General features: G+C 48.1%; 1 protein-coding gene across 3 annotated transcripts; it reads left to right on the top strand.

The window, feature by feature from the left end:
- Positions 1-351: 351 nt before the first annotated feature.
- On the top strand, positions 352-26943 carry THRAP3 (thyroid hormone receptor associated protein 3). 3 transcript variants are annotated; one of them, XM_038160626.1, is made up of 13 exons: positions 352-452; positions 5398-5456; positions 9489-9571; positions 13119-13279; positions 16578-17483; positions 18869-19609; positions 20153-20325; positions 20756-20867; positions 21121-21205; positions 23472-23656; positions 24254-24446; positions 25047-25193; positions 25461-26943. In XM_038160626.1, the coding sequence occupies exons 4-13, from the start codon at positions 13143-13145 to the stop codon at positions 25680-25682; spliced, it is 2901 nt and encodes a 966-aa protein (XP_038016554.1). In that variant the 5' UTR covers positions 352-452; positions 5398-5456; positions 9489-9571; positions 13119-13142; the 3' UTR covers positions 25683-26943. The 3 variants fall into 3 exon arrangements, with proteins under 3 accessions (XP_038016554.1, XP_038016552.1, XP_038016553.1); XM_038160624.1 differs by having other exon boundaries at positions 25044-25193; XM_038160625.1 differs by lacking the exon at positions 352-452 and adding an exon at positions 3097-5024 and having other exon boundaries at positions 25044-25193.
- Positions 26944-27462: the final 519 nt, after the last annotated feature.

Raw genomic sequence — 27462 nt, 5'->3', positions numbered from 1 at the left:
CACCCGCAAGCAGGGCCCTGTCCCATGGCTGCGCCTTCCCTCCCGGGCCCTCAGGAGCCCAACGTGGGACAAACGGGAGGGTTGTATTAAGGCTGAACGGGAGTGGGCCCTCGAGGCGAGGGCCGCGCCGCGCCCTGCCCGCCCGCCCGGCGGAGGAGGCCGCGCCCCGTCACCGCCCCCGCCGCCATTTCCCGCGCGCGGCCCCGCTCCCCGCCGGAAGGGCTGCGCGCCCTGCGCGCCACGGGCGGAGGAGGAAGTGGCGGAATGGCGCGCGCGACGCCCGCCGGGAGCCGTAGTGCGGCGGAGCCGCCGGGGTGGGGGCGCGCTGTACGGGCCGGACTACGGCTCCCGGCGGCCCCCGCGGGCGGGCAGAGCGCGCGCGCGGGCCGGAAGTGCGTGAGGCGGAGGCGGAGGGGGCGCCTGGTGCGAGGGGCCGCGGCGAAGCGGCGCCGGTGAGTGCAGCGGCACCGGGGGGTCCGCGGGGTCCCCGCCCCGCCCCGCCCGCCGCCACCGGGAGCTCCCCTTACCCCTCCCTCCTCCCCGGGCCCTCCGCAGCCGCCTCGCCCCGGCTCTGCCCACTCCCCCCTCTCGCCCCTCCTGGGCCTCACCGCGGCGCTGCTCCCCCCCCCGTTCCCGGTGTCGTGGCCCCGCATGTCCCTGGGCGAGGCTCGTTCGCGGCTCTCGGGACCGCTCTGGCCCGGCCCCAGCGGCGCCTCGTGGTAGGCCTGGGCCCGGGCAGGCCTTGGCGCCTCCTCGCGGCCCCGGGGCCGGTTGGGCCTTGCCGCCCCTTTCCCGGAGCCTGCCCGGCCCTTTCCCGGAGCCGCTCGTGGTCCGCTGTGGTCATCGCAGCCTGTTCCGCTGTCCCATTGCTGGAGATCCCTGTCCTCTGGGCCGCGCCCCTTAGGTTCCCCCCTCCGCCGGTCCGTCCCGGAGGTCCCATCCCGGTGTCCGGGGCTCCGCGTGCTGCTGCGGCGCGGGAGGCGCCGCCGGGGCCGCCGAGCAGGCGGGCGGGGCCCGGCACATCCAGGGAGCCGCGACCATCGCCCCGCGTCCCGACCCCCGCGGTGTGCGGCTCCCGCCGCGGCGCTCCGCAGCGCCCGTTTCCCGGTGCAGCGGGAAGGATCGGTGCTCTCTCGCTGCCTGCCTCGCGTCCTGCTTGCTCGTGAAGTTTGGCTGAACTTCGAGCCGTGTGGCAGAAGAGGCGTTGCAGTGGCTCAGACACACGTGTGGAGCCTGACTCTTCGTTTTCCGTGTACTCAGAAAGGGTTTTTCGGCTAGTTCGCGTTGTTTTGGGGAGATGAACGTGGCTGAGGGTTTTGAAAATGCATTTCAAAGCCTACCCAAGGGGATCGTCACTGTGTTTCCTCCCGGATGGGGTTCTGGGTGTTTGTGTGGAAAGTGACGTGGTAAGTCTGGAGTAAGCAGTGCTGCACAGAATCACCAAATCATGGCATGGTTTGGGTTGGAATGGACCATAAAGCTCATCCTGTCCCACCCCCTGCCGTGTGCAGGGGTGCCTTCCCCTATCCCAGCTTGGACACTTCCAGGGATCCTGGGTGACCTGTGCCAGGGCCTCACCATGCTCACAGGGAGGAATTTCTCCCTGATCTTCAATCCAAACCCACTTTCAGTGCGAAGCCCTTTCTCTGTGCCCTCCCTTGGGAGGAGCAGGTGAACTCGTGTGCGTGTGGTGTGGATGCAGCAGCATCCTCTCAGGACCTGTCAGAGGTGGGGGACTCCTTGATTTTTGTGTGTCCAGTGATGTGCCGGGTGCTGTGGCACAAGAACAGATCTGTTGCTTGAAATGAGCAATTTCAAACCATTTGGAAGATGGTCTGGGTTGTCTTGTAGCTGAGAGGAGCCTTTATGGGCGTTTTCAGGCTGCTTTTGCTGAGAGCACCATTAAATCATCCAGTTTCTCTCTGGAAGGACTCGTGAGAATTCCCTCTCATGGGGAGCAAGGGCAGATGCTGTGTCAGTGCTGATGGTGTGTGACATTTCGGGTGGGCTTTGCTGTGCTGGGAGAGCTGCTCGCAGGGATTGGGTGTCACAGCCTTGGCTCCACTCACTCGAAGGGTGTTTCAAAGCTTTGCCTCCCAGGTTCCCAAAAGAGAGTCAGCTTTAGGCACAGGAAAGCAAGTGCTAGGACACAGCAGTGTCTTCTTCTGGAGTCCTCTCTGGTTGCTCTGTGTCCTGCTCTGGAACTTCCCAGGTGCCCAGCATGGAGTGAGGAAATGGCTGGCTTTGTGACCTCTCTTAGGGTTGCACAATCTCACAGCAGAGGAAAGGACAAAACAAGCCAGTTAGTGCAGAGAGCTTTTGCAAATGTACATTTTTGTGTCACAGGATCCTCTGGAGGGTCCAGGGCCTTGTGATTTTTGTCTAACATTTCTTTGGGTGCTGCTCCATATTTTTGAATTGCATCCTTCCTTCTAGGAATTATTGTTCCTACTTCAGCAGGAGCAGGGAGGGCAAGTAAGAACTTGATTTGAACAGTTTCCTCCAATGTCCTTAGGCAGCTGAAGGTTGGGAATGCTGCTCCTGAGGCAGTGCTCTGGTGGATGTGGTTGGTGTCTGTTCCACGTGAGTGTGATTTGGAAATGCTACAGTCTGGTCACAGGGGGTTGCAGAGTTCTGGGGTTGAACCCTTCCTCTCCAGCTGGGGATCTGGTCTGTGGGGTGAGGGAGGTGCAGGGCTGCCCCTTATCTCATTTTCACATCCTTTTTGTCCAGAGATCCAAGAGGAAATCTTTTACCTGTCAGGTTATTGCAAAGGGTGGCCAGGCTTTGGAAGGAAGGAGCTGCCCAGAGAGGTTTGGAGTCCCCATCCCTGGAAGTGTCCAAGGAACACCTGGATGTGGCACTCAGTGCTCTGGGCTGGATGACAAGTCACAGGCTGGACTTGATGATCTTGGAGGTCTTTTCCAACCTAAATGAATCTTTAGAGAGATGACCTGGCCCTGGGAAGGAGGTGCCTTCCTGAGGTGCTGTGAAGAGCAGTGGTGCTGCAGCCACGTGTTCACCCAGACTGTGTTGGCAGCAGCAGGTGGAGCAGCCGTGGATCCCTGCCCCTGTTCTTTGTCTGCAGGAGTCCTGCCCGTGTCTCTGCTGAGTTATACCCTGCTGACTTCCTGCTGTTTTCCATCCTTCCTAATTCCCTGCTTCTCTGTGAGTTGCGTGTCTCTGGAAGACAGTTCTGGCAGTGCTGCAGCAAGTGCTGTCTGGGAAAAGGCTTCCCTGGACACTGGGGTTTGGACCAGCCAAGCGCCCTGACCTTCACTTCCATTTCTTTTTCATGGAAGTAAGGCTTTGTCATGTGTGTTGTAAATAAAATGGATATTCTGCTGATGGGGTTATGATAATATAATTTAGCTGTCTGCTGCTTTCTCCAGCTGGTTAAAGTCAGGAAGTGTGTAAAGTGTTAAAGAAAATGGTCATTTGGGTTAGGGGGAAAAGCATAGTGGGGAAAGCTGGTGAACACTTTCTGACATTGGTGTTGCTATTAGAAAACAAAAATGTTATGGTTATAAAACACCAACACATAGAGACAATCCATGCACATCAGCAGATCTAAATTTAGTTTACCTGGTCCCACTTTCTCTGTTGTCAAAGAAATGTTGCTTTGGGAGGCCTAGGGAGTGCTGAGCTGGACTGGATGAGCCTGAGGATGCTTTTCATTGTAAGGCCATGATGTTCCCTAGCTATATCCCTGGAGGAATAGAGTGCTTTTGCCAGAAGTTTGAGTGTATTTCAGCTCACTTGGCTTTGTCTTTGTGAAAGGACAATTTGTCGTGTTGGAACTTGTTAATTGTTTGAGCAGCCACGGAGCCCTTGAACTTTTTCTCCATTTCTGGAAAAGTTTACAGTATCCTGAGCTGTGTTTAATGGCTGCACGTGCCAGGGCAGGGATGTGGGCTTTGGGTCGTGTGGTTTCCTCAGAATTATGGCGGTGCAGGGAGTTCTTTGGTGAGGCAGGAGTTTCAGGGTATTTAGCCACATAGTTCAGGCCATGGACATTGGAAGAGAAAGGAGTGGTGGTGGCAGTTACAGAAGCTGTTCTGGCTCCCTGTGGAGCTTGTGCCAGATAATGCTGCCAGGCTGTGTGACAGTGGAGCTGTGCCAGTGCCCCTTGAGTTGCCCCTGTTCCTGGACACGATGGTGTCCGTGCTGGACAGGCCTGGGAACAAGGCTTAAACTGCTCTGTGGGATTCTGTAGTGAGTCTCAGATGAGGAAGTTGTTAAATTTGGCCCCAGCAGCTCATCAGGTCTTTGTTCCTGCTGGTGCCAGGGCAGATCGGTGCCTGGGAAGCAGCCGGTGCCATTTTGTGTCCGGATGACAGGCTGGGTGTGTGGGTCTGGAGTCTCCTACCCTGAAGGAAACATCCTTCCCCTCCTCACAGAGAAACTGTGTTAGGAGAGCCTGAGCATTGAGGGAGTCACTGCTGGGAGCTTGGAGAAGTGAAGAGTTCCTGCTTAATTTAGCTTTATCATGTCAGAGCTATGAATAGTGAAATCACGGGATCACATTTCACGCCAGCTGGGAATGGTGTTTGCGCTGCCTCACTCCATGGTAACCGGAAGCTGCCGGGCCTTAAAAAAAAAAAAGTGAAGCTAATGGCACACAGAGATGGCAGCCGGCTGCTCTGGGGGTTGTTTCCCAGCCAAGGAGGGGTTTTCTGTCCCTGCCCGTGCTCCTGTCACACCTGAACACAGCTTGTGCCTCTCTGGTGTGTGAGAGTGAGGCCTGAGCGCGGCCCTGCCCGCGGCTCCAGCGATCCGAGAAGTGCCCTGCTCACAATTCCACCTCCGCAGTCGTCACCCGGCCATTTTTAGCCTGCCGTGATTTACAGGGTGAGCTGGGTGTGCAAACCCCGAAGAGCCCCTGCAGGGTGAGGAGCTGGCTGGGCCAGGCGCTGCTCCTGCTGCTGCCTGGGGTCACTCACTCCTGCCTTTGGCTGGGTGAAAGCAGCAGAGGAGAGCGGGGCAAGGAGCCCCCGGGAGTGGCCGCTCTGGGAGCGCTGAAGGTGATGGGGCTGTGGGGTGTCAGGCTGGAATTCAGTCCTCCAGGGACTGAGGCTCAGCATTAATGATGTTAACTAACCTGTGCCTTAACACGGGGCTGGACATGTGATACCAGGTGGCATGGTGTACATTGTAATTTACACCTGAAAGAATTACAGTAATTGCTCTTGTGGGGCTGTGGGTGAGGTTGGTTGCCCGAGTTAAGGCCTGTGTATGCACTGTCTGATCAGATGAGGTTATTTTGGCAGCCTTTTTTTACTGGGAAATGGTGCTGAGATGAATTTCTACAATCAAAATCCTTTGCTGTGCTGCTAAAATAAGAGGATTTGCCAGTGTCTGGTTTGGTTTAAATTTGATTTTCCTTTTTTTACTTAGGTCAATCACTTCTAAAGAAGCAGTGTTTAGAACCAGATTTGATGGGACACTTGTACAAGGTACGTGAACACAGCATGGAAAATTGTTCAAATAATTGTGCAAATAAACTTATTCCATATGGGCAGGATTCCTGTGGACAGGCATTGCTCTCTGTTTTGAAGTCTGTCAGAGTGTAGGGATGGCCTGGTCTGGTGCCTTGTGCTTACAATAATGCCACAATAAAAAATAAATTAAAGAACTTTAAATGTTATACCAGGTCATGGAAATCCTTTTCCTTGTTTTCCCCTGAGGTAGTGGGATTCCTTTTAAGGTAGAGATAAATGAAATGCTGGCTTGAGAATATATGAGTAGTTTTGCTCTTTTCAGCTTATAAATGAAATTTGCTGGAGTTTGTATTTTCATAGGTTAAATGTGTGGAGAGTTGCAATCCCTCAGGAGATTCTGTTTTGGCTGTGGCTATCCTGTGTGTTGCAGAAGAAATTCCAAAGAGCCCCCAATCAAACAGTTTTGCAGTTTCTTGCTGTTTGTTTGGAAGCAGAAGTTCCACGTTTTTAAGCATGCGTGGCGCCTGCTGGGCTCCAGCTGGCAGACACCTGAGAGGATGGAAATGTCCTGGAGGGTGCAGTTCATCCTCCCTTTGCTGAGAACTTCACTTACACACGAGTTTGAATTCTTTCAGTTAACTAATTTGTGAAGTTTTCTTAAGGGGAGTAAAATTGGATCATTTCTTGCTTCTCGTGGGGGTTGCAGAACTCCAGGCACGGATTCCCAGCCCCCAGCATCCAAAGCTGCTCAGAACAGCAGGGCTGTGCTGTGAGAAAGCCATCAGTTTGGGGAAAGACCTGATCTTTCTGCTTTTCCCAAGCTCTGTAAATTTGGAGGGAAAAAGCTGATGAAATAGATTTTTCCCTTTTTTAAAAAAAATTTGGATGTTTTCTTCTGTGTTTAACAGGAATTCCAGCCGCCCAACTTCTGTAACAAAAGCACCCAGGTTTCTAATCAGCTTTTTCTTGGATTGTTTCCTTGAGCTCCCTGTCACTGAACTGTCTGAATAACAACATATGACTTTTTAAGCTCAGACATTTGTAAAATAGTGTCTCTCAAATAGCCAGATTCAAAAAGTCACTGATTGGGGTTTGTAGATGGTCAAATTAATTGGAAAGGGATTGTTCAGCACTACAATCTGCAGAATCAGTTCTTTCCACAAGAACCTGTAAAAACTCTTCCAACCATTCAACAGAACCTGCTTCTAATTACCTGAACCCAGGGCTGGAGCTCAGGGTTAAACTTCTTTAGGGATTACTGTAATGGTGTGAAAACCCAAATGTGCTTGAAGGAATATCTTAATTTTGAAAGCACATTGGCTAGATAGAAATTGAAACTGCTGCTGACAAATTTGTGTTTCTCTTGCTGTGGCAGAATAATTTTGGATGTTCTCCCCCAAGCATGTTTAGCACATGTTAGAGTAGAGCACTCTGTTTTGTGGTTAGGTTTTTGGTAATTTTTTTTTTAGCAGTGTTGTCTGGGACATTTTTTGCTGAGGTGGTTGGTAGGTGTAGTTGTGAAAACACACTGGTGTTGGATCTGGGAAGAGAAATCATTCTGCTTTTTGTTCCCCCAATGAAATTTGATTATAATTAACATTTTAATTTGCTCCTCCCTGGCTGGCTGTCGGAACTGTGCAGGTGGCTCTTCCCCTCAAGGTTTCTATTGATATCAAGAACATACTTAAGGCATCTTGCACCAAAAATGAGCTTGAAAAGGAAGAATCCCATAGAAAGCGAGGTGTTAAGAGTTGGGTTCTGAGCTAACAAAGATGAGTCTGCTCTCTGCACTTGCTGCTGCACTTCAGGGACATGGAGAGAACTGCAGCTCTTTATAAGCTTATTTTTGCAGTGATTGTTGTTGCCTCATTATACAGAGCACACTTTGTAAGCTATTTGGTGGGATTATTCCTTTTTTTCAGAATGAACTAATCTTGTTTGGGTTTTGGGGCTTGGGATTAGGAATTGTAGAGCTGGCAGAAGGAGAAGTAAATTTTTTTTTCTTTCCTGGTAATGAGGGGTGTTGAGCAAATGAAGGAGCAGTTCAGCTGTTCCTCCCAAGCTGAATGTCTGTGCTGGTGACACCAAATGGATGCCAAGAGGCTGGGGCAGAAATGTGCTCTCTAATGAGGTGCCACCTCATTTGCTTTGGGCCTCACAGCAAAACAAACCACAACAGCTTCACTCAAATGCTGGCCAATAAAAAGCAAATTTTTGTTTTCCTACCGCACTTCCAGGGAGCTTCCTACAAAAGCTTTTACCAAACATTTAATATTTATGAGCTGAGCGTTTGCAAACACCGTGTGATGAACGGAAACCGCTGTAATGAATTTCACCACACCGTGCTTGTGTCTGAGGCACGTGCACGAGCCATGTCATTTGTTTCCAGGTGTTTTGGGCTTTATGTCAGATATGAGCACAAACAGCTGCCTTGGCAGCGAGGTGAGTGCTGCGTTTCCCTCTCCAAGCTGGCCAGCTGCGGTGCTCCGTGTGCAGGATCCTCACTGACACCTGGGGACCGAGTGGGCTCAGCTGGAGTGTGCCAGCTGGCTGCTCTGGGCAGGGCTGTTCTGCAGCAGCTGGGGAAGGGCTGAAATCCCAACTCCTGCTGCCTGAAAGACCTCGAACAAAGGAGTGGAAGATGGAAAGAGTCACAAAGTAACCCAGGCCAGTTGGAAGCCGGGAACAGATTCCTGGAAAAAGGCTTTTTGACGACCAGCAATGTTTTTAATTTGACCCATGACTTGGCACGTGGAAATGTTCTTTACAGTGTTCTGGAATAAGAAACTCCTGGACTATGATTTCCACTTCAGCAGAGAGCGTTGAGCACGTTTCCCAATTTCCTTTCACTATCTGGAAGAAAGGTTTGCTGCTCCTGCCTGTTGTGTCTTGACTGGTTACTTTTTCTGTAGTAGTGCTCTAAACACAAGGATAGTGTTTTTCTCCAAAGGAGAATCCAGGTTTTGCTCTGGACGACACCTCTGTGTGTGGGATTGTAGCAAAACTTGGTGATAACAGTGGTGTTTGGGAAATAGGCAAAAAAACCCCAGAGCCCGAGGGTCACAAAGCAAGAAATAATGGGTATGGCAAACTCTTTCTGCCACTGTGAAAGGCTGAAAATCAAAAATGTTTGTAAGATATAAGCTGAGATTTCTTTTTGTGGACATTTAGACTGATGGGCAAGGCAACAGTAAAAACAATAAAAAAAGGTCTGTGGCATGTTGTTCTTTGTGGCTTTTTCCCAAGATTAGTGAGCAGGATTTAAAAATCTCTAAACTTTGCAATACCACCTTTCCTCTTGGGTGAGAACAGGGCTTAATCACCAGTTCAGAGAAAGGTTTCAAGGCTACTTGAAAATTCCTGTGCTTTTTCAGTGAAGTAAGGACAAGAAGTTAATAACTTTAACCAAGTCTATTTTCTGGCTGAACACAGAGTAAGTGACATTCTTGCTGTTAGCTCAGAGGTTTAATACCATGGAGTAATTTCTGCGGTTGTGTTTACTGTTGTTTTCTCTTCTGAAACCTCCACCCCTCCAGCAGTGCATGGAAGGATTCTGAAATGTAACTGTAGACCTGTCAGAAAAGCTCCCAGTGGACTGGTGGCTCCCTTGGATGACGGCGATATGCTGATGGATGAATTGTCAGGAAAAGAATTGTTTCTGTTGGCTTGTGGATTCCTTTAACAATATGGGAAAATCCTTAGTCCCGAGCCCAGTAAGACCATTCAAATGGGCTGAGAGAAATGACTCCAGCACGGCTGTACAGGTGCACTGACAGATGTGTGGCACGGCAGGTGGGATGGGGCAGGGGAGGTGGAGCAAGGAAGGAAGAAGACTTAAAGTTCTGGAAGCATGAACGATCATTTTGAAACCTACATTTTCCATAAAAGTCCATGAAAAAATTCCTGGTCAGCTGTGGTGTGTGTGTTCCCTGAAACACTGGGGATCTGATGGACCTTTTGGATGCAGCAGGAGCTTAGGGTAGCCAGTTCACCCCTGGTGGCAGTACAGCAATGCATGTACAAAGGTGTATTTTCTTCTCATTTCAGGTTTTCTTCCTGATTTCATAATTGACCAAGCTGAGACGGTGAAATCTGACAGAAGGGTGCAAGGTGTGAGCCTGCTCAAGCAGGTAGGCACAGCAAATAAAATATTCACAAGAGGTAAAACTGCCTGTCTTGGGATTTGTAATAGACCTTCTTATATCTCTTCTCTTCTGGGCATGCTGCAAGTTAGACTGATGGTAAAATTCTGCTTTCATTGATAATGTTGTGCAAAAAATATGGAGCAGGTTTAAAATTAAAAAATAGCCTTGTGGCTTGGAATGTTTGGACTTGTCTTCCCAAGTATCTGCAAAATATAAGGGTAAAGTAGAACAATTTGGTGAAAAAATCCTGGGTGTCCTGGCAGAAGTAGTACCTAGTTTTGTTTTTTTAATGGTGTATTGATTCATCTTTGGATTTACGCCCTGGTGATTTTTGGGAGAAGAGCACTGCTTCCCCCATTTACCATAAGTGGCCAGATTATTAAATGTCACACTGATCTAAGTGTTAAATCCCGTATTGTGCCGTGTGCCCTCCTCCAGCTTTGTTTTTTGCTTGAGCATTCCAGTGATTTCAGTCCGTGGCCTTAAAAGTTTTCCTTAACTATTGTGAGCTTGTAAATTCCAAAGCTGTGGAAGCTCATGGAAGGGCCCAGCTGTGAGAGACTCTCAATGGTGACCTTTTTTTATTGCTGCAGAGTGGAGCAGAGTTGTGCCTCTCTTTTGGGTTCTTTCAGGAGGTAAAACATTAACTTTCCTGCCACTGTTTCCTGACAATAGTTTGCCTTCTGGGCAAAGTCCATCGTGGTGCTTTAGTGGGAGCATTTGCTCCTCTATTGTTTCCATCAGTGGTCTGCTGGATTGCCCTGAGGGTTTGGAATGGAGAAAGCAAAGTTTGCTCTATGCAGTTGTGGTTTTATGACAGATGGACAAGCTGTCAGGTGTCTGTTTCCCAGGGGGTGCTGCCTTACCAGAGCTTCTAAACTCAGCACACAGATCACATCCAAAACCAGGATGTTTTTGGATGGGAGACTACACTCTTTGGGAAGATCTGCTGGACAGCTTAGAACTGGGCCTGCAGAGGAAACAGAGCAAAAAACCAGAAGTTGAAAATCCCTGGCAGTGCTTGCAGCAGGACATGCCTTCCAGATGAGTGTAGCCACGCTTGCCTGCTGGGAGAGGAGATCTGCATCAGGCAGCAGCATCAGCCCTGTCCCTTCCCAGGTGCAGGAGGACCTGGTCTTGGGGGGTTCTGTAGCTGTAGGAAGGAAGTGGGACTCTGGCAGGGCAGATTAAGGATGAGTCCTCGTAGCACTGTGCTAATGGTTCTGCTTGCAGTCCCTGCTCGGGGCCAAACACAGCATCTCCAGGAGCTGTGTGCCCTGGGCACAGCTCCGTGGGCAGGGGAAGAATAGGAATGGCAGGGGAAAAATGGGACTGGGAGGTCAGCAGCCACTGCTGTTCTCAGTTTGTCTTTGCTTCACTTACAGGCACCTCTTTATTTCAAAAATATAAAATCCTTTCTGTCAGAACAGATGCTTTCAGAGCAGGGTATTTTGCTGAACGCATTTGATCTGAGTCAGTCATTCTTAAAACTAAATGTGTATCACAGTAAGTTTACAACTGGGGAGCTGACGTGACTCCAGCGTGCAGTTTGTTTAACCTTTTAAGTGCTGATGGAGCATAGCAACTCTGTTTCTATCCTAGTAGGAGTTACTTCATATGTTAGGAATGAATCAACTTCCAAATGCTGGCAGAGATAAAGAATCCAAGATGTGAGTGTTTGGCACACTTTGCACACACCAGGGTGGTTTGCCTGGGAAGTGCTGCAGATCAAAGTGAAAGGCAAAAACTATTAAGCAGATCAAAGTGGTAATTTAAAAATCTATTTTGGGGTCTTCTTGGGATTTCCTGAGTTGGTGCCACATCTTCTGTATCTTGCAGTAGTTCCTGTTACCATTTCTTTTTTCTCCTCTTCCATGTTTTGGTTTCCAATGCTCAGCGTTGGATTGTTGTGAGCAACAGAGTAGGAAGTGTTGCAGGAAATGGTTCAACAGACATATTCAGTGAATTTAAAGGAAATACTTACAAATTATCCTTCCCCACATTCTTTCTCTGAAAAATCACCAAGCACAAGAACAAACTTTGGTTCTCAGTGGCAGTATCTTTTGATTTTCATCCCTGGGGCAACAAGGAATAAAACAACATCTATTGTTTCCTAACAGAACAGGAACATCAATTTGATTATTTTTTTCTGCATGCTTTCTGATGTGGAATGTCTTCAAATACTTCAGTTGAATTGATCTAACATCTTTAGTATAGTTAAAGGGAAGAACAGGAGCATGTAACATGATTTTTTAGAATAAAAGCCAACTTCCCATTTCTAGAAAGTCCCAGCTCTGGTGATGAACCATGATCCACTCTCCCAGCAGCTACTCCTGTGCCGGGCATTGTGTTTTTCCTAGAAGTGCCCTGGCAGAAGTTGAAGCCTTAAGTAACCATATATGTAATTTTGGAGAGCCTCTGGAAGTGAAGGCATTGCAAGTCAGTCCTCTGGAATTTCCTTAAAATGGGTATAACAGCAGCAGCCACACTTGATCAGTTGTGTTTATGTACCTGAATGTCTCTATTTTTAAACAGTGGGTAAAAAAAAATATTAATTTTGTGCTAACATAGTTTGTTTTTATTTCTGGCTCTTTTTCATTAGTCATTTTAGGTGGCTAAAAGTTTGTTGATAATTTATTGAATATGCAATTAATGCAAATTTCTGTTGTTGGTAAAGAAGAAACAGATCAGGGAGGGATAACTGAAAGATTTGTGTGGTCAGACTATTCCCTGAATCATCTTCTAAGGGGCTTTCTAACCTTTACCTGGATACATGCCTGAAAATAGCCCAGGTAATTCATAATTACAGCTATTTTGAGTCATTTAATGCAACAGTGTAATCTCTTCTGCCTCTGAATATTTGGAAGGACATCTGATTTATTTTGGCTGCAACAGAACTCCTGGCTGGGTGATCCACACTGGTGACTGATCACAGCAACTGCAGGAACTGCACAGGCAGAGAGGACAGGACTGAACCTGAGCAGAGCTGTGCAAATAGGGTCACATTCCTGTGTCTCTGGAGTATCAACTCCTTTTCCATTGCCTCTGAAAGTTTAGATTAAAGTTTACCGGGTGGGTTTTTTGATGGTGAGCTTTTTTATTTCTTCCCTGTCCTTTAAAGCAGTGGCAGCTGGCTGCACAGACAGGGATGTGGCTGCAATTACATGGAATTTTCACTTCCACGGGCTGGTTTGCCTCTAGAGGTGTCCTTGCCTCAGCCAGCGCCGTGGCCCTGCCTCTTCCCAGGTTTGCATTAACTTGGTGCTTTCAGCTATCACACTCTCATTTGTGATTACTCTGGGTTTAGAGCCTTTTATTCTTTTTGCAGTTTTCCTCTTTAGACTGAAATAAACCTTCTATTCTGAGCCCAGCACCATTCATCTGTTCCTAGCAGGCCCTTCAAACATTCCTGTTTCCAGCCTTATCAAGCTGCACGTCCCTGGAGTCTGTCAGCCTGCCAGGTGCTGCCTGTCCTCTCCTATCAACCACATGCTTCATTTCTCACATACTTCCATGTCCCTGTTTCCCTCAGGTGCACTGACAGGTGCTTGCAGAGATGTCTAAAACGAACAAATCCAAGTCTGGCTCGCGTTCCTCCCGCTCGAGGTCTGGATCGAGGTCCCGCTCCCGTTCCTTCTCCAAATCCCGCTCCCGTTCCCGCTCCATCTCGCGCTCGAGGAAACGCAGACTGAGGTGAGTGCAACAGGGCTTTTCCTCCCTTGCAGGTGGTTTGTCACTTAGCTCCTTTCCAGGGAAAGACTTTGATTAGATCCCAGGACAGACAGCATCCTGTGTGTCAGGCTGCTTCCTGCCAACCTGTGCTGTTTGGATGTTTTCAGTCACTTAGGAGAATAAATCGTGACTAAATAAATAAATAAATTAGGAGTAAAATGTTTTTCAGTGCAGTCAAGATCTTTCATTTTTTTTGAGGAGGCTTTAATGTAATGGATCCCAGACTCGAGGGTCTTTGTAGGTGTCATCGTGTGCTTTTCACCTCCTGAGAAGTGAATTCAAGCAAGTTTTAGTATCAATTTTAGACACTGCTGTGAAAGACGGGGACAATTCTTGATATTCCCTTGCTCCTCCCCTCGGCATGCAGGAGCCAGGTAACAGGGAAGATCCTCCTGGAGGGATAAAGTGGATAAAAGATAATTTTGCTGCAGTTAATTTTAAGAAATTTTTAATGTGTGTAATAGTCGTTCCTGTCTCCTGAATTGCTTCTGAGCAGGCCAGTTACAGGCTTGTGTCTTCCCTGGATGTTGTTTTTTTCCTTTTCTTTTGGCTCAGCATTCTACATCTGGCAAAGCCATTGCAGTGGGATGGGGTGTATGGTGTTCTCCTGCCTTTTCCCTCATATGAATAACACGTATTCTGAAAACCTCTGGGCTGTGAACACATGCAAGTGTTACCACTTAGAGATTTTAAAAGTGCAGAAGCTCTAATGAATGTACAGTTGGAGAAAGAAGGACATGACAAAAGTAAATTAGAGGCGGAGACTCGAGTCCAACCGAGCCCTGTGCAGAAGGAAGCTGGAATGCTGGAAGATCTGTGCTCATTTGGGAATATCTCCTAGCTGTGAAGGAGCTTTGGCAGTTGAGAAAAAGGCACCCTGTGCAAACATGATTGTTTCCTCTGTGCTGCTGCTGAAGCTACTTCTGCTTTATAAATAATTCCTTTTTTTTTTAAAAAAAAAAAAAAGGATTCTGAATGGAGGGGGTCGGCCCAGCCCAGCCCCCCTGCCTGCCCTTGGGATGTGCTCCAAGGTAGGTCTGGTGGGATCTCAGCATAAAAGGCCATTGCTGTGTGCTTGAGGATGCACCACAAATCGTTTTATTCTTCTTTTGGTAGGTTTGCTGTTTCTCCTAAGTTCCAGTTGGAGTCTGCCTAATATCTTCTGCTTTCTTTATGACTTTATTTCTCACTTCTTGTAAATGCTGGGGATTTAGCCCTGGAGCAGTGCAGTGCCTACAGTTCTGGGGGCTGACAGAGATGGGGGAATTACCACTGCTGGTGTTTCTTTTACTGCGTAAGATTTACTGTATTTTTCTAAAAAGATTTCTAGTAAATAGTCTGCAACTTTTGGAGTAAAAGCTTCCTGCTGCAGCCTCTCTAAATCACTAGAACAGATTTTGGAAGCATCATACGACAGGTCCTTGTTGATAATTGATCACAGATGCAGCAGTTGTCTGAAAATTGAGCGTCTCTGTTCCTCATGCCTTGGGCTAGAGCTTCTTATAACTGGTCCTTGCCTCCTTCCTCTCTGCTTTTCCTTCTGGTCGCTGTTGTTTGAATGAAGAAGTGTCTCAGATAAGTTTTTTGCTTGCTTGAAGGATGGAAAAATCTGTTAAAATGCTCATTAAGCTGTTTGTTAGCAACGATTGGAGGATGAATAAGAGTTTCCTGCTAAATTGTGACCTGTTTGGTAGGAGGAAGAAATTAAAATAGAACTAAAGTTCATCTCTGACTGCACATGTGTGCTAACCGTGTAGGAATTCCAGCAGCAGGTTGTTCTCCCTTGGTTTTGGGGGTTTGGGATGTGAGAGGGCAGGAACTGAGGTATGTGTGAGGAAGTTCTTGTCCATTGGAATACGACCAACATGTGTGTCAGAGCCAGAAAGGGCTGTGGAGTGCAAGAAAGGGCTGTGGAAACCGTTCCAATGAATGTTATTTACTAAAATTCCGTTCGGAAAAAAATCTCTTTTCTATTTCAACTTCCTAGTTTGGCCAGTCCTTCCTGTAGCTCTGGCGTCTGAGCTGCAGCAGGACCTTTAAACAGTTACACAACCGCAGCAATTTAATGGGAGAAGCTGCTGGGACAGTTAGTCACTGGAATCTGCGTTTTTCCAGGGTTTGTGCATTCCGGGAGTCGGGTTTTGTGGATGCGGGCAGGGGTGTCCACAGCGGCACCTGGTGGCGCCTGGCAGAGGTGTCCCAGGGCTGTCCCTGCCCGGGGACACCATGGGATGGAGCCGTGGTGCCATGGGATGGAGCCAAAGGATGGGGCCATGGTGCCATGGGATAGTGCCATGGGATGGGGGCCAAAGGATGGGGCCATGGGGCCACGGGATAGTGCCATGGGATGGGGGCCAAAGGATGGGGCCATGGGGCCACGGGATAGTGCCATGGGATGGGGCCATGGTGCCACGGGATGGGGCCAAAGGATGGGGCCATGGTGCCACGGGATGGGGCCAAAGGATGGAGCCATGGTGCCATGGGATGGGGCCAAAGGATGGAGCAATGGTGCCATGGGATGGAGCCATGGTGCCACGGGATGGGGCCATGGGATAGTGCCACGGGATGGGGCCATGGTGCCATGGGATGGGGCCAAAGGATGGGGCCATGGGATGGGGCCATGGCGCCATGGGATGGTTCTGTGGGATGCACTTTTGGGAGCTTAAACCCACAGGGCAGCGTGCCCTTTGCCCCACTGCTGCCCTGCTGCTGTTGGGGTGTAGCCATTTGTTGAACCTGCCTGCCAAAGAAGTGAGGTTTCATCTGGATTAGCAGAATTTTGAAGTTCATCTGAAGCTGGGACAAGAGAGGGAGATTTGGGGTCTGTTGCAATAAGAGTAGCATGGTTTGTATAAAAATTACTTCTTTGTGGGTGAGGTGTAACCATGACCTTGAGCTCTTAAGGGCTGGATGCTTGAGATCTGTCACTTTTTGTGAAGCTGGGTAGCAGCCATTTTCATCCCAGCAGAATAGAGAGCAACGTGTGCTTATCACGGTCTTTGCCATGATCCTGAAATCAAATACTTGACAGTATCACAGGTGCAAGGTATTTCCACTGCAGTTTGTTCACAGCAAAGTGTAATACCTCAGATAACAGTAAACCAAAGGAATTTTTTTTAAAAGCTTAGAAATGAGTTTTTCAAAGTCTTTAAAATATGTCTTCGAATAAAAAGTTGTGGCAGAAGGACAAACTCTAAAAATAAATTATGAAAAGAAACTATAACAAAAAATATTTGTGTAACTACTTTTTTTTTATCAGTTCTAGGTCTCGTTCAAGATCCTATTCTCCATCTCACAACAGAGAAAGGAACCACCCACGGGTCTATCAGAACCGTGATTTCAGAGGCCATAACAGAGGATACCGGAGACCGTATTATTTCCGTGGCCGAAACCGAGGCTTTTATCCCTGGGGCCAGTACAACCGAGGAGGATATGGGAATTACAGGTCCAACTGGCAAAACTACCGCCAGGCCTACAGCCCTCGCAGGGGCAGGTCGCGCTCCCGCTCACCCAAGAGGAGGTCTCCTTCCCCACGGTCCAGAAGCCATTCCAGGAATTCTGATAAATCATCTTCCGACCGCTCGAGGAGGTCTTCCTCTTCCCGCTCGTCCTCCAATCACAGTCGGGTTGAGTCTTCCAAGCGTAAATCTGGAAAGGAGAAGAAATCATCCTCCAAGGATGCCCGGGCATCCCAGGCTGCGGGAGATAACCAAGGAGACGAGTCTAAGGAGCAGCAGTTTTCAGGAGCGGGGGCTCAAGATGCCAAGGCGTCCGAGGGATCAAAACCGTGGCAAGATGTCAGCAGCTATGGCACGGGCTCCACGTCCAGAGGGTCGGTGTCGGAGCTGAGCCCCCGGGAGCGCAGCCCTGCCCTCAAGAGCCCGCTGCAGTCGGTCGTGGTGCGGCGGCGCTCGCCCCGGCCCAGCCCCGTGCAGAAGCCGAGCCCGCCGCGCTCCAGCCCGTCCCCGATGGGCTCTGCCGCCCAGAGCGGCTCCACCTCCTTCCAGGGGGGCTCCCACCAGAGCCCCTTCGAGCACGGCTCGGCAGGAATGAGCCCCACCAGAAAGAGCCCGGTGTGCAAAAGCCCCACACCCGTCAGTTCGCTCTATGGTGCCGCTCCAAAGGAGGAGGGCACAGCTCCCGGCGGAGGAGCCTTCTCCAAGAGGCAAGTGATGGGTTTTGTGCTGCTGGGTTGTTTTTTGGGTTACTTTTCAGGAGCCAGCTGCACATGTAGATGCTCATGAGCAGGGTGAGGGACTGGGGCAGGCTCCAGCTAGGAAGCTGTGCCAGCATACTCCCAGCTCTAGGCTTGGTTCTTTCTGAATTATGGAGAAAACACAGGCAGCCCAGAGTTGTAGCAATTTGGAATTGGTTTTCCAACTCTGATAGTTCTAAGGATTATATATATTCCCTGCAAAAGTGTTCATAGCCCATGAACACTTGAAGATTGCCCAAGGAGGTTTCTTGGCAGCTGGAAGCTCACATTTCCCAGTTACATACGTGTTGGTTATAGACATTTTTAGTGTTGCCTTCTGGAATTGTTAGGTACTGTAAATTAGAAGAAATTAATTAAATCCTACTGCATATCCTGCTGCAAGCAGCCCGTGGCAGGTGCAGCTGCAGTGCTCATGCCTGTGTTTGTGGGTAGGATGAGAAACTAAAGCACCAAATACATCTCTAAAATGAAGACAGCCTTCCGTGCAGAAGGCATCTGCTTCCATCATTCTCTAGATTAATCCACTGCAGATTGTGCCCAAAGGTGACACTTTGTTTTAAGAGATACAGCACCATTTGCAAGTGCTTTCAAGTCTTTATAGTTTTTAAAGATGGTTTGATCTGATTCTATATTAAGGATGTCTGAAATTTAAAAAGGGAAAAAACTCCTGTGACTCTTTATTTGGGCTTTCCAAAGCATGGAGCTGGTGTCTGTGGACTTTCCTGCTGTCCCACAGCGCCAGGGTTTTGATTTGTAAATGGTTTAAATCTGTTCAGATGCTATAAACCAGCTGAATTGTTCTCAACAGAAGTGTTTTATCTCTCCCAGCAGCATATTCTCCTCTGTTAACCTGTTTGCTTTTATTTGTGTTTGCAGTCTGTCATGAAATATTTAGCTTACCTATGAAACTTGCATCCCAAATTTGAAGTAGCTTTTGAGGCTTTTATTTCCAGTGTGTTGTTTAAAGCAGAACAGTCCAATTTGAAAGGTTTGATGTGTTGTTCTCCTGAACCAGGTTTGTAAGTAAATAAACGGAGTGGGTAAGATGTTCCTCTTTTCCTTCCAATACATCTGTGGGTCAGCTGGGTTTGATTTGTCCTTGAGCCTCATTCCATCAGTTCTGCATATCCATCTCACATTTGCTGAATTTAGTGAGAACAAAAGTCTGAATTCAGGCTGAGTAATCTGCTTGACATTTTAATTACTTTAGGGCCTAGAGGCAGCTTTCGGTACATGCATAGCTTGGTGTTCTCTGAAGTTTGACTCTTTGAACTGAAGAATTGACCTCGCTGAGCTCTAATAAGAAACCTCCTGTAATGTCTCTTTATGATCAGGTATCTGGAGGAGCAGAAGACTGAGAACGGGAAAGACAAAGACCAGAAAGTAACAAATGCTGAGAAAGAAAAAAGTAAAGAAAAAGGGAATTTCTCTGAGTTGGGATCGACAGATGGAAAGGCAAAATCTGACTCGTATGGATCGAAAGCTGACTCGGAGAAGGGATACCGCGGCAGCCAGTCGCCCAAGCGCTACAAGTTCAGGGATGACTTTGACAAGCTCAAGGTCCCAGAGTTCCACAAGGAAGGTCATTATGGGAAAGATGAAACAGATGAGCAGGACAAGAAGGATAAGGCAAAGGGCCGGAAAGATTCGGAATTTGATGATGAGCCCAAATTTATGTCTAAAGTCGTAGCGACTTCAAGTAAAAGTCAAGAGGAGGATAGGTCAGGAAAATGGGAAGGTGTGGTGTTCCTGCCACCTGGAAAAGAGAAGCAAAGGAAGCCTGATGAAATGGAGGAGGAGAGCTATTCTGAAAGATCCAAAAAAGAAGAGAGACCAGGATCCAAGAGAGCTGAACCTGGTCACAGGGGTTTTGTACCTGAAAAGAATTTTAGAGTGACCACTTACAAGTCAAGCCAGGAAAAAAGCTCTTCCCCTCCACCAAGGAAGGCTTCTGAGGTGAAGGAGAAGCCAGGCACCAAAGTAGAGGGGCTAACTCCTGGCAAATCCTCCTTTTCCATTACTCGTGAGGCCCAGGTCAATATTCGAATGGATTCCTTCGATGAGGATCTTGCACGGTAAGGCTCTGCCAGCTTCTGAGCAGTCTCAGTAGTGATGTTTTTTCCTGTTTCTCTTCCTAAGATCCCCATGTGCTTGCCAAGTGTGAGGAAGGCTAAGCAATATTGCATCACAGTTTGTGGTTTTGGGAGCTAGAGATTAACTTTTTCCTAACCTTTCCTGTGTAAGATTAGTTTAGGATGCACCAGGCTCTGAGAGGAGCCCCAGACAGAGCCAGGTACTCAGTGGCTTCTGGCTGAGGGAAGCTGACTTATGCAGGGGAGTTAATGTGCTGCTTAAATCCATTTGATTCTCTGCCATGTGTTTTACTACTCTTATTCTCCATGCAGCATTAGAATAGTGACCTGAATTATCACAGTAACCTGGAGCAGTGTGTTTAGGGATATTTAAAGGAGCTCCTTGCTCATGCTGTTGAGTGCCCGTGGGTGCCTCCCTAATAACAACATAAACCATCAGTGAGTTCCCAGCTCCTGGAGAATGAAACACCTTAAATTGCTCCCCTTCACCCCATTCTTCTGTTTCATGGGCTCTTCTTTTTCCAGTCCCAGTGGCATATTGGCTCAGGAGCGGAAGCTGTGCCGGGATCTCGTGCACAGCAACAAGAAAGAGCAGGAATTCCGCTCCATTTTCCATCACATCCAGTCGGCTCAGTCGCAGAGAAGCCCTTCTGAACTGTTTGCTCAGCACATAGTGACTATAGTCCATCATGTAAGAGGTGGGTCAGGGTCCGTGTGTCCTCGGGGAAGGTTCACTCCTGCCTTGCCCAGATCAGTGGGGTTTGTGCACTCAAAATGCCTGGAGTTGTTTTCCAGCAGATATTCCAGAGATGAGAGCAGCAGCATGATCGTGTTCATCTATTTATTTCACAGGCAGAAGGTGTTCTTGTTTTCACCTGAGAAATATTTAGAGTCTGAGACTTAAAATTTTTGTGTTCTGATGAGTTTGTGACTCATTTGAAGAAATTGTGTTCATTTCACTGAAACACCAAAAACTGAAACTGCAGTTTGTCAGCAGCATTAGAGCTCATTGCCACGGTGCTTCACTGACCTGCACCTGGGTTTCAACAGGCTGTGGGATGGGTGGGCTTTGTCTTTTTACAAAACTAGCACTAATATTTTGGTACTGTTTGTTCAAACCCCTGACAGAGCATCACTTTGGGTCTTCAGCTATGACGCTGAACGAACGCTTTACCAAATATCTAAAGAAAGGAATGGAACAGGATGCAGCTAAAAACAAAAAGAGCCCTGAAATCCACAGGTTGGTGCCATTAGACACTGTCTTAACATTGCAGAAGCATTCCAGATTTAATTTCTTAAGCTCTGGAATAATTCCAAAATAATTCAAATTTATAACTAGCTTCAGCCAAGAAAAGGAAAAATATGGGGAGTTTTAAATACCTTTGGAAATACTAGTCTGCTTTAAAGGACATTTGATCTAAAATCTTCAGATTCTTCTTATGAACAAGGTTATATCTATGTTTTTGGTTTGTTTTCTATTTTTTTTGCTTTAGGAGGATAGATATATCTCCCAGTACTTTTAGAAAACATGGATTCTCTCAAGAGGAATCGAAAAGCTCCAGAGATCCTGGCTTCAAGGTGAACTGTTACTCTGATTAGTTTAATTCAACAAAATGAGTGCATTGGGCATGAACTTAACAGTGATGTTTTTGTTTAAATTACTCTCTACTTAAGTTTGTGTTTTTCTTTTAAGGATGGGCATAATTCTAAAAATGAACTACAAAGGGTTAATTTTTATTAAAAATGTATCAACAACCTTTGTGAAGTGGTTAGACTATGGTAAATGACCCCAAAGTCAATTGAGGTGAGCTTGAGAAAAAAGAGAGGATTTTTGGAACAAGTGCCCATGATGAGAGAAGAGACTTTTTGTGATATTTTTCTGCTTGTAAGTATGATTAACTCCATTGTTACATGCAATTTTGCCAACCATGTTTTCAAAGACATGCATGTCAAAAAGAGGAAAGTAAAACTAAATGCTGAGCTAAAGCAGATACACTATTAAGCAGTTGATAAATTTTGTTCTAACAACTGACTGTGCCATTTCTGTTGATTGCTGTTACTTTAACATTCAGCACTTGTCTTAGATCCAGAGCATTTGGGATTTAGTGTTTTAGCTTTGCTGAGTAGATGAATGTTAAGCCATTGCACTCACTGTAAACGATCATAAAAAAAGGCTTAACGTAAAATGTTTGAGATTTTAACCTTTGTTTATTCACCTTCATACATATTTACATTGAAGAGATTTTAACCAGTCCTGCTGAAACCTTACTTGTTTCATATTTGTTTTCGATTTTTTCCAAACACACTTGTGGCTTGACATGGACGATGGTGAGATGGATTTGATGGGCCTGAACTCTGAGCATCAGCTTGGCAGAGTGTGTTATAAACGTGGTTTCCAAACAGCTCGCCAGCCTTCCGTGAAACAGACGTGCCCTCCCAAACCCAAATAGGTGTTTGCTGTGCCACATAAGGGAGCTGCTGCTGATTTTGTCACTTATCTGTCATCCATCGTGTTGGGAGCAGTTTTATTCTCAGAGTAGAAATTAAAGCTCTTTGCCTGGGGAAAGTAGAAGAGCAAAATACCAAAACAAAATGCCTGCTTTCACTCCTGCGTTATTTGACATATTTATTTAAACAAAAAAGTGGTTAGAAACTCATGTAAGTAAAAATTTAACAGCTAGAGAATTACTAATCCTTTTGTATTTAATTGAAGGCGATTAATTTGATGTATGTTGCATATCAAGTTGTACAGTTCCCAGGATGAGTGTTGTGTAAATGCAGTAGCAATGGCTGAGGCTGGGTGTTGGTACCAACGTGGTGTAAGGCTTCCTGCTGCCTGTTTGTCAAACCACAGCCACTGTCACTTAGGGCAGGCAGCAGAATCTCTCCCAGGTGCCACAGGGCTCAAAGGAGGAGCAGGGACAACAACTGCTCCTTTCCCAAAGAAACTCCTCATCCCTTCTTGAAGTACCAATTTAAATACAGCACAAAGCAAGCATTGCCAGGTGTCTCTTATGTTTGTTTTGAATTAGCAATGTAAATTTAGTTTCATTTTTCGTGCAGCTGGTGGGTTTTTGCTCTGTGAGACACCAGCTTGCTTTAGCAGACCTGCAGGACTGCAGGAGACACACACAATGTGTCTGTGGGGCTTGGTGGCACCTGTCACACGGTGCCCTCCAGCCCAGGGGAAGGAGCTGTAGCTGGCATCTGCACCCAGTAAATCTTCCTGACAGTTGTAGTGATGCCTCCCTGTCCATGGCATGTTGGTCTTCTCCCAGACCCCTTGAATGCTGCCTCCTCCTGCCCCTTGGATCACTGATCTTGGGTAGCTCCAAGCAGCAAAGAGCTTTTGCTTCTCCCAGAGTGTCACTTTTACACCTGGGATTAAAATCCCTCTGGCCCCTGCCCAGGTGAGACTGTCAGCAGGACCTCAGGTGCAGCCATGGGCTGTCAGAGAGCTCTGCCACACTGTCCCTGTGGTCTGTAATCAGCTGGATGGGATTCCCGAGTTGTTATTCACATCCTTGCTGGCTGTGGTGTACAATAAATGTCAGCTTCCATGTCTCCCTCCCCTCTGCCAGACTGTTTATTTTAATGCTGTTTGAAGAGGAGATTAAAAGTTTAAAAATCAGTGATTTTAAGTGTAGGAAAATTGAATTCTGAGAAAGGCAGACTTACTTTAATAGTGCATTATTTGACATCTTAAAGTGGAATATTCATTAGTGCTCAGTTAAACTCCAGTTCTCCAGAAGTCTGTGCAGTCAGTAGCAAAGTAAATGGTGCTGAGCTGGGGTGCTGCAGACCTTGTGTTCAACTCTGGCCTCCTTCTCCTCTGCGTTTGTAGGCTGAAGGGAAATATAAGGACGACCCTGTTGATCTGCGCCTTGATATTGAACGCCGTAAAAAACATAAGGAAAGAGATCTTAAACGCGATAAATCCAGGGAGTCGGTGGACTCGAGAGATTCAAGTCACTCAAGGGAAAGATCAACTGAGAAAACGGAGAAAAGTCACAAAGGCTCAAAGAAAAAGTATGTAGGAAACCCAGTAGCCTTTTCCTTGTGCCTCTCGTGTCTCTGCTGCTCAGGTTGGAGACGACACCGTGTACAACAGTTGTGCACGCAGTTGTGCACCTGTGACATAACTGCTCCAGTGGCCTGAGCTACCCCTCTGCGTGTCGTCTCACTATCATTGTATCTCTCAGAAACACTAAATAATTATAAAAGGTAGATGGGAAAGCTCCATGTGTCAGGATGGGTGAGTCACTTTTCCTTCTTGTTCCTGTTGTGTCAGAGAGAAACAGCCATGTTAAAATTATTTGGCTTTGATGTTCATTTAATCCCTTTCTATTAGCTTAATTTTCCATTTGACTAAAACTCTGTGGATGCATGCTAAGCTGAGAGCAGATGGTGTAAACGCCTCAGGAAGGAGCAACAAGTTCCTTCAGGAGAGGTCTTGGGCCCTGTGTTAAAGCCTGAGCTCTTACTGTGGCTTCTCCTCTTGTAGAAGGAAAAGGAGAGCATGGCATTGATAAGAGAGTGATAAAGAAGTGGTTTTGTATGTGATGGTCACAGCTGAGTGCTAATGCTGTTGTGTCCCACTCCCCTCTGTTCCCACCACTGGAACAGGAAACACCGGCGGGTGCGTGAGAGATCCAGGTCCAGCTCGTCGTCGTCGTGGTCCTCTCACTCAGTCAAAGCAGAGGAGTATCCCGAGGAGACTGAGGAGAGGGAGGAGAGCTCCACAGGCTTTGACAAGTCCCGGCTGGGGACTAAGGAATTCTCTGGTCCAAATGAGAGAGGAAGAGCGAGAGGAACCTTTGTAAGTGTTCTCCACCCCTGCCCCAAATGGTCTCCACCTGTGCCCTGAGGGTTGATTCCCAGAGAGAGCAGGAAGTGGCTGTTGTGTGTTACTCTCAGTTAAAGCTGCCCTGGAGGAGAAGCCCTCAGGCTGATGAGCCCCAGTGGAATCAAACGAGGCTGCTGGGGGTGTGTTCTGGGCAGCAAACTCCAGATGGGAGGAGCAGAACAAAGCCTGGAAGCCTCTGTGCATTAGTGATGCTGAGCAGCCCGATGGGCACACGCTGTGCTTCCACTGGGGTTTGGCCACGCTCACGTGTGCAGTCCATGCGCAGAGGGGTCTCACCTGCTCGGGGTTGCCCTGGAAATGCCCCTAGGTGATCTTCATCAGCTCTACAGGAGCTGCGATGTGCTGTGTGATCAGATGAACTAAAACCCCAAAACCACGAGTGCAGGAGGTGACGCAGCCACACTAAAGCTGTCCTCTTGCTTTACTGATGGGTGTTAGAGGTGTTTTGGATGGGGTGTTGGGTATCTCGGGAGCCCTGGAAGCCAGCTGGGGTGGGAGGATTCTGCCTCTGCAGCTGTTCTATTTTTCTCCTCTGCGTTGCTGTTGCAGCAGTTCAGAGCTCGAGGGAGAGGATGGGGCAGAGGCAACTTTTCAGGCAACAACAACAGCAACAGCGGCGGCAACAACGACTTCCAGAAGCGCAGCAGAGAGGAGGAGTGGGACCCTGAGTACACGCCTAAGAGCAAGAAATACTACTTGGTACGTACCTGGGTGCTGAGACACCCGCGTGCTCCAGGTGTGTCCGGTCTCGGGTGCTTTAGAGGCGAAAGCACCCGCTGTCGCTGACACACCAGGTAAGGCTTCGGGTGACGCTTCACGGGAGGCTGCCGGCTCCTGCCTAAAGAGAGCTCGTTCCTGCTCCCTGTAGAGTGGTTCCCATTAAGTGGCTCCCCAAGGGCGGTCGCAGAGGCGCGGTGCAGGGCGGTGCCAGCCTGTCTCACCTGCTGTCCTTGGCTTCCCGTGCAGCACGACGACCGCGAGGGCGAGGGCACGGACAAGTGGGTGAACAGGGGCCGCGGCCGTGGCGCCTTCCCCCGGGGAAGAGGCCGCTTCATGTTCCGCAAGTCCAGCACCAGCCCCAAGTGGGCTCATGACAAGTTCAGTGGGGAAGAGGGAGAAATCGAAGACGACGAAAGCGGAACGGAAAACCGGGAGGAAAAGGACGCCCTGCAGACGACGGCCGAGTAGCCGCGGGGTCCGCGCGGTGCCGGGAGCCCTGGCAGGAGGGGAGGGGTCAGGCTGGTGCTGGGGTGTCAGGGTGATCCCCACGTGCTGAGCAGAGCCCCGGAGAGCAGCTCGGAAACCATCCCGACGTTATTTAACTGCATTTCCAGAGTTCAGCCTCCCCAAGCACGGACCGGGACTGATCCATCATTTACGCTCGGATCCGCTCCTGGAGTTTCTCTTCCCAAAGACTTCCCTTCTGGACTGGATACGGTCAAGCGCTGGGTGAGACCCCAGATTTTCCCTTCTCTGTGACCTTACGGATGGTCGGTTATTTTTTGGTAACGGGCTTTGAGGACGATGTGGTTTTAGTTTGTGCCCACCTGACCTCACCTGTCCTGACATTTTGTTTCTCTTTTATAATTTGACCCAGTGATAGTCGGGGTTCACTCGCCCGCTCAAATTTTCCTCCCCTATTGTGTATTCAATTTTCTAAATTCTGCTTATTTTAGGCCTTTACATACGTAGTAGCATCAATTCAGAGATAATTTTGGAAACTATTTTTGGTTCTTATAAATAAGGAAATAATGAAGCATGTGAGTAAACATCTAAATGTTCATTTGTTGGGACCAAACTGCTATGACTTTTTTTTTTTTTTTTTTTAACTTTTTTTAATGTAACAGTTGAGTTTAGGGCCTTTTAAAAATTGTTTTCCTTTTATTTTGGAAGTTAACAAAATTAGCATGGTTTAAAAGAGAAAAAAATTTACACCCTACTTCTGGCCACTGTTTGTGTTCACTATTAGGCCTGGTGTGTGCTGGACCCCAAACTGCTTGTAGCATTTGTGTCCCCTCCCTGCAGCTGGTTGTGACCCGAGTGCCCTTTCCAAGGTGATACAGTTTTCTAAGAAACTTCTGAATTCTTCTTGGGGAAAAATATAAATGGAGATGAGAATTTTTCAATATTTTTTATTAACCTTTTTATAAAACCAAAAGGCATATTCCTCTTGAGCTGGTTGAGGACGGCCCTTAGGATGCATTTCTTTTTATCTTCTACTTTAAAGATATTCTGGAGCAGTTTGTGGAGGGTTCCCGGCCAGGTCTGAGCCTGGGCGGGGAGGCACAGCCGTGCCCGTGCTCCCCCTGTCCCTCTCCCCAGGATTGCTGTGCTGTTCCCCACACACCAGCTAGAGTTTGGTTTGTTTTGACTTGAACAGTTCCTGTTTAGCAAAGCCCCGAAGTTTGTTTATGCAAATAAAATACAATAAAATAAGTCGTAGGTGTAACTCTGCTTGGTTTGTGTCCTGAGTTGCTGGGTGGGAGCCTGAAAGGACCAAGGAGCAACTCCCTGTTGGGTTTTATGCATTAATAGATCATTCAGCCCCTGTTTTGGCGGTAATTGCCTGGGGCCAGTGGTGACACAGCCACAGGCCCTGCCTGCTGCCAGCAGGGATTGTGGCACAGGAGCAGCTCCATCCTTCCCCCAGCTGAGCTCTTCCAGGAGCTCACACGGGCCGGGCAGCTGCAGCCCCGTGTGCTGCCCTGGCTGGTGCCCAGCAGCAGCTGCTTCTCCATCGCTTCCCTCCAAAGGGAGGCTGCTAGGGGCTGCCTTTGCGGGAGTTGAGCTTTCCTGGCTGCTGTGGGTAGCAGTGTTGACCACGAGCTGCTGGGACAGTGCTGGGTTCACAGCTGGTGCTTCCCTTCACACTCAGCCTTGAGCCATCCTGAGGAAATAGGTGCCCAGTGTTCCCAGCTCCTTGGCCGGAGTGGCCACAGCTGGGGAGTGCAATGGAACCTGTGTTCTG

Source organism: Motacilla alba, chromosome 23 (assembly GCF_015832195.1).
Source record: "Motacilla alba alba isolate MOTALB_02 chromosome 23, Motacilla_alba_V1.0_pri, whole genome shotgun sequence".
NCBI classification, from domain to species: Eukaryota; Metazoa; Chordata; class Aves; order Passeriformes; family Motacillidae; genus Motacilla; species Motacilla alba.
The sequence above is the reverse complement of the archived record's forward strand: the minus strand, read 5'-3'. Positions and strand labels throughout refer to the sequence as shown.

Coding starts and splice junctions, on each gene's coding strand:
- THRAP3 (XM_038160624.1), top strand. CDS start 13,143: ATGTCTAAAACGAACAAATCCAAGTCTGGCTCGCGTTCCTCCCGCTCG. Junction 19,610..20,152: donor TTCGATGAGGATCTTGCACG/GTAAGGCTCTGC, acceptor TTCTTTTTCCAG/TCCCAGTGGCATATTGGCTC. Junction 20,868..21,120: donor AAGAGCCCTGAAATCCACAG/GTTGGTGCCATT, acceptor TTTTTGCTTTAG/GAGGATAGATATATCTCCCA.